General features: G+C 43.0%; 1 protein-coding gene across 1 annotated transcript in view; it reads right to left on the bottom strand.

The window, feature by feature from the left end:
- The window catches only part of LOC123962672 (RAB3A interacting protein (rabin3)), a 38,332-nt gene that overhangs the window by 7,060 nt on the left and 24,609 nt on the right, over positions 1-6,663 (bottom strand). The window contains exons 3-9 of the mRNA XM_046038875.1: positions 4,766-4,882; positions 4,170-4,336; positions 3,860-4,031; positions 3,392-3,487; positions 1,346-1,423; positions 615-818; positions 340-468 (exon numbers count right to left, since the gene is read on the bottom strand). Coding sequence (XP_045894831.1) covers positions 340-468; positions 615-818; positions 1,346-1,423; positions 3,392-3,487; positions 3,860-4,031; positions 4,170-4,336; positions 4,766-4,855 — 936 coding nt within the window. The 5' untranslated portion in view covers positions 4,856-4,882. The remainder of the gene's footprint in view (positions 1-339; positions 469-614; positions 819-1,345; positions 1,424-3,391; positions 3,488-3,859; positions 4,032-4,169; positions 4,337-4,765; positions 4,883-6,663) is intronic.

A 6,663-nucleotide genomic window follows, 5' to 3' on the forward strand; every position in this document is an offset into this window, starting at 1 on the left:
ATTTCAATTAACGACAATGTTTTTTTCGCATCGTTCGTTCGTCTTTGTTAACGATAATATCTGTGTTTTATACTTTTGAGGAAGATAAGGCAATGACAGTGGCTCGCAGACCTGGGGACCCCAGATCTGTCTAAAACCTTCAAAAACGGTCAGCACAAACAAGTCCTGTTTGCCACCTGCACAGAAATCTCTTCATTCTAAACATTACATTGTCAGCATGTATTAAAATCCTGCAGTTTTGCTAGATATTTGCCTGATATGTTAGATAAAACTCAGTCACAGGCAAAGCTTCACACACAAGAAGCTATGTCAACACATTAAATCCTTGTCTCTCTGTACCTCGCTCTTGCTGAAGGTGAGGCACGGGTAGATGTCCTCGCGATAAACTCTCTCCAGGAAGCAGCAGTGCCGGTCCAGCGTCGGCTCCTCCTTCCACGCCTTGAAGTCGCTGAACAGCTGACCGTCCACCTACATGTCCAACAACTCAGGTTAACGTCAGACAGTAAAGCAGCATTTATGCTTGAAGCAAGAGGTCAACAGGACTCAGGCCGTAGATCCACACACACAGAATATTACCAGTATTATCATCTGGTGTTAGTTCTGTAGGCTCCTACCTCTCTACATTCCCGTACGATGGGCTGTGTGGCCGACGGGTCGGGCTGCGACCCCAGGATGGCGGAGGAGGTGCTCTTGTTCCTGCTGTGGCCCTTCCTGAAGGGAGTCTTGGCTCCTGAAGAGGGGAGCTCGCCCACAGGGGAGGTGGGGGAGGAGAGAACCAGTGTCTTCAGGGCCTGGACCTCCGCCTGGAGGACATCAATCTAACGAGGATGAGATGAACATGTCAAAAATGTTTTTCTTTAAACTAAATCTGATGTAAACATGCCAATACCAACATACAGGCCTTTTTTAGGAACCAATGTGACGACAAAAAAAGTTTTTAACCACCAGGAGGAGAGAGAGACTCCATAAAAGTTCATCAAATGGGCTTTTGAAATGTCAGCTACAGGTAGGTACTGGTTTTCTCTTTTGAGCCTACATTTATTCTCAATGGACATCAGAGATAATGATAACAATAAGTTATGACTGAGTATCATTTTTAATACTCTGAACAGCAACTGTCAGAACTGCAAAGTGGAAATTATGACCATGTAGCGTAGTTTTCTTGAGGTCACACTGTCCTCCATCGCCTTTCTGAAAGTTAGTGTAGATGGCTTCATAAATCCCTCTCAAGTCTTTTTAGCCTTAGAAGTGATTCTGAGACGCCTGATTCAAACGAGCGCTGAACTGTAATTTAACACGAGCTTTAGAGGAACCTTTGCAGAGAGTGAGTGTTCAGTGTTGTCACCTTGCCCAGGGCTTCTTTCAGTTGTTTTTCAGCATTTGCCTGTTTGACGTTGGCTTCTTTGACCATTTTGTGGGCCTCCTGGAAGACACACACATTTATATATTTTTGTAAATTTTCTTCAACTCACGATAAATATGTTGGGATTTAGTTTTCATTCTCATAGTGAAGAAGCATTTACACAAGCTCAATGTGAAATAAAGGAACAGTTCACTATAAAATCATAACAAAATAGTCACATAAAGCAAAGCTCCGCTTGTTCCCAGTGCAACTGTTTGGCTACTTAATACTGGTTACACACAAAACACACAAAGATAAAAGATCCCAGGACTTCTATGACAAAAAGGGAAGAGTGAGACAAGAACAAGGAGGAGGAATGTAAAGAGGAAAGGAACAACATGTTGCTAAGGCCAGCCGGACAGAGACTGCTTCCTGAACTCAAACACAACAGCAAGCAATTTGTCCAACAAGTCCAAAAAGGTCTGATGTTCTCGTCAAAGACCATGTCCATGACGGATGGAGACAAATTCAGTCAGCACCTCTGACTGTGGCTGGTAACATCATCTAACTCGGCCAAAGCCTGAATCCAAATGCAGCTCTTGAAGCGGGCGTAAATGTAACATAATAAAAGTGTTTTGCTTGGAGATTTGTTGACAAGTTATTTAAATAATATATATTTTTGCACTTCCCCGCGACCCTGTATGCAGGGTAAGCGGTTGACGATGGATGGATCGATATTGTTGCACTGGAGACTTCATCCAGTCAAAGATTTATTTATCCAAGTTCATGGATGCGTATCGCTAAAGGCCCAGAACAAACTAAAGTCCCCCAATTTTACTAGAGCCGCAAACAATGACATGTTTTCATTACTGATTAATCTGGTGATTATTTTGTGAACTAACTGATTCATTGTTTGGTCTCTGTGACAGAAAACAGCAAAAAATATCCATCACAACATCCTAGAGTCATCAAACGTCATGAAAACAAAAAGTTGAAAACCCAAAGAAATTCAATTTGCTGGATTGCGTAGAAGCAGCAAATTCTAGCATTTAAAAAGGTGTGTATACGTGTTGGGGAGAACTACTCGTGTAGTACACAGTAGCATGAGTCCTTTAGTTTCACCAGAGCTCCGTTAAGTCTGATAAATGTCCTCAAGTGATGTCACTTGAGTCAGCGTCGGCTGAAGACTACAAGTTAGAAAATGAAACAAATCTGTTTTTGTCGAGTTAGAAAGTGAGCTTACAGACTTCTGTTGCTACATTAGCACTACTAGCATAACACGCCTGAATCTCTGACTGAAGTATCGGCGGTTGAGTTGCATTATGGTTAATGTAGGCGCCAGAATATGACAGGGATGAATATATATTTTGATCCTTTATAATTATTCAAATGTCCAACAATGTTACGGGAGTGTAATACTAAATCTGTTCTCTTTTAAAGTTAATATCGAGGACAATAATTGGAAACATCTGTGGACTAATCAAGTATTCAAAAAATAATTTAATTGAATGTTAGTTATAGCCCCAGTTAACTTATAAAGCTAAATGATTATTTCTCCTACACTCCAATACGACTGTAAACCAATCGGTAAAATGAGGGTGATATCTGAATGTGTGAACAGCAATGTGGGGCTGACACTAAAACTTCAAACCGCAGAGATTCAGTTAGAGAGTTAAACAAAGTAAGATTAAAGAAAACCGTTCTCTCTGGTCTCCAGCACCGAGCAAGTGCAAAAACAGCCACAGCAGCTTCTCATTTAACGCTTTGTTGGAGGATCAAGAAAAATAACCTGAGAGGTATAATTCTGCGAGGCTTGGATTTCACGATGAAACATTACTCAACACAAATGTTTTGATCTACACTAAAACACAGCTTCCCAACACTTTGCAGGAGCTGTCACGCCTCCGTTTCACATTTCTTCTGCCAAAGAAGAAGCGAGGCAACAAATCCCGTGCCAATCATTTGCATGTTTTCTGTCTGGCCGCTGCCTCAGGAAGAAGGAAAAGAGGAAGCAGAGGAGACGGACAGACGGAGGGGAGGCGGACCGACCTGGAAGAGACTGGCGGTGAGCTCCTCCAGCTCCTGGCCGAGCTGGTCTCTGACTTTAGACAACCTCTCACACTCCTCATCCTTCAACAGCAGATCCTTACACACACACACACACACACACACATACACACACACACCACAACAGAAAAACAACCGCCAAATGAACACATGCAAGTAAAATCATAGCATGGCAAATAAACAAAGAGATGAAGAAATTAAAATTAGTGAAACATCATTATTCCATTTAAATGATTAAATAAATACAAAACATACAAATTAAAAAAGTGTGCATATAAATAAAATATACAACATTAAATGATGTCAATGAGTGGTGTGGAAAGATGTGGTGATTTAGTCTCTCGGTCAGACACACACCCACACAAACACAGTCCAACTGCAAACATTTACATTCAATTTAAAATTCAAAATTTCTTCAGGTTAAGACCAGAGAGAGTGTGAGTGTCCTACCCTCTGGGCCTTGGCCAGCTCCTCCTTCAGCCTCTCGTATCCCTTCTCTCGGACCTCCATCACCGACGGGCTTCGTAGCCGCGACAGGCTGTCGCTCAAAGCGCTGCACTCCTCCCCGTCCTCTCCAGACAGGAAGTAGCCCTCGGCTGACTCCGCCTCCTGGCCTTGCACACTGTGCGGCGTAACGATGGAAACACCAGCAGCCAGTTATGGGTTAGGAGTTAGGGCATATGCATTTTTGATCAATTACTCATCATTTCCATCTGCAACCACAAATTATTTTGAGATCAATGGACAGTCATTTGTTTACATTTCATTGTGGCTGTGCCGCGGAGTGGAGTAAACCGGCTGTGTGGGGAGCTGGTCGGCCCGCAGGGAGGTGGGTCGGCCAGCAGGTGGAGCTCCCAGAGAGTGGGTGCGGTACAGAGAGGCAGGCGGGGTGCTGTGACGGACAGGGGGACGCTGCTCCGCTTGGTTCTGCGGGACGACACCCAGGGACCCAATAAAGAAAATGAAATTTCTCATGGTGATATACGGTATGCGAAAGCCAGGTTAAGGCCCTGTCTACACGAACACGGGTATTTTAAAAACCATGACTTTTTCTACGCGGACTGGCCATACAGAAACGCAGTATCAGGTCACTGAAACGGAAAATTTTTTAAAAACCCCTGCCAGTGTGAAGATTTTAAGAAACGTTGGTTGCAGAGTTGTCATGTAGACAGTAAAACCGGAGATTTTGCCTTGCGACATCAGAGTGCGCGCCGTTATCTGCTGTGTTTGATGTCAGATTGTGCGCCACTGCCTGCTTTGTTTACAATTTTATTAGGCTCTGAATGAATCTCTCTTCATGGTACAAGTCTGGAAACAGCCTAAAATACGCTGAAAAATGCGTCTCATTCAACCTACCTGAAGGTCAGGTGTGGTGGGTGAGGCCAAGTTCACCTCATGGAAACCCTCCAGAGTTTCGGCATTGCCTTGACCGCTGCTGCAGGCCATAGCAGCTGCTACCAGACATCATACACTCTGCAGACAGCACAGACAGACGTTATTGCAGGAGCAAATAAGTTTATTATCATTTAAAATATTCACAACAGTGAGTCACACAAGGCTTAAAGCTGCTTGCGTTCTTGCTTCAGTCCTGACGAACAGTAGAAGGGGGTGAACAGAAGGCTTCAGAGCTTCGTTTATTGTGGTGGTAAAAAACAGCAGATCAGTCTTTTTGCCTCACTGCAAGTTTGTATTTAAAAAGTTTGTCATCAGAGCTTCCCAGGAGAAAACTGTTTTGCACTACCTGGAGAGTCGTGACGGCCGCCTGCTGGACTTTAGGCTTAGTGTGACTGGTCAACCCTCAATTTTAACATCATCATGACAATACCAAAAACTTGGAAATCAATTTAAGTATTAATCACATTGTTGGAATGCCAAACTGAAGGTAGGTGAAGACGAGTGGGAGAAAAGTGAAGCCAATGTGTCTTAAACCTGAATTCTTTCTAACGACCAGTAGGGGGCGACTGACTGATTGCATTGTAGTCGATAGGTGCGTTTGACTTAAGGCCTTTCACTTTACGTGATGCATGCTGGACTTAACATAAAGGCATGCTGGTTAGAAATTGTGTCCGACTTTCACCGGTGCTGCAAAACTCACCATGTCACATGACATTAAAACCTTGTGGGAGCAAGGCTGCCGCAGTTGCTTTTCTCCGTCATTGATCTCAGCTCACAGTAAACTCAAGCAGGTAAATTGTGTCCGACTTGACGGTGTCGCTACCCCTGCGACCCATCAGGACAGATGCGAATCTTATCCACTGCGCTGTGCACATTTAACTAGTCGCAAACTCGTTTTTGAGTCTGGTCGTCTAAGAACTTCGACCCTTTCACAGTGTTTTCAGATTCTCAAAGATAGCTGTAACATTCCGGTCGCCTAAAAAATGTCTTGTTCAGCGTTCGTCTGTACTAAAAGACACTAAGGAGTCGGCTGTTCATTTTTTACCGTTAAATGCATTTTGTTTTAAGCCTTTTTTTCGCTAGCCAAAATTAGCATCCCAGTTAACGTGAATAACAAATGCTCGGTGCTAACCAAGCTAGCTAGTTAGCACTAGCTGATAACTTAGTATGGTGGATGAAATGTACAGGTGCTGGTCATATAATTAGAATATCATCAAAAATTTAATAAATTTAATTAATTAATTTCAGTAATTCCATTTAAAAAGTGAAACTTGTATAATGTATACATTCATTCCACACAGACTGATATATTTCAAGTGTTCATTCCTTTTCATTTTGATGATTACAACTGACAACTAATGAAACCCCCAAAATCAGGATCTCAGAAAATAATATTGTGAAAAGGTTCAATATTGAAGACACCTGGTGCCACACTCTAATCAGCTAATTAACTCAAAACACCTGCAAAGGCCTTTAAATGGTCTCTCAGTCTAGTTCTGTAGGCTACACAATCATGGGGAAGACTGCTGACTTGTGCTGTCCAAAAGACGACCATTGACACCTTGCATAAGGAGAGCAAGACACAAAAGGTCATTGCTAAAGAGGCTGGCAGTTCACAGAGCTCTGTGTCCAAGCACATTAATAGAGAGGTGAAGGGAAGGAAAAGATGTGGTAGAAAAAAAGTGTACAAGCAATAGGGATAACCGCACCCTGGAGAGGATTGTGAAACAAAACCCATTCAAAAATGTGGGGGACATTCATAAAGAGTGGACTGCAGCTGGAGTCAGTGCTTCAAGAACCACCACGCACAGACGTATGCAAGACATGGATTTCAGCTGTCGCATTCCTTGTGTCAAGCC

This window comes from Micropterus dolomieu, linkage group LG23, assembly GCF_021292245.1.
Source record: "Micropterus dolomieu isolate WLL.071019.BEF.003 ecotype Adirondacks linkage group LG23, ASM2129224v1, whole genome shotgun sequence".
Lineage (NCBI taxonomy): Eukaryota > Metazoa > Chordata > Actinopteri > Centrarchiformes > Centrarchidae > Micropterus > Micropterus dolomieu.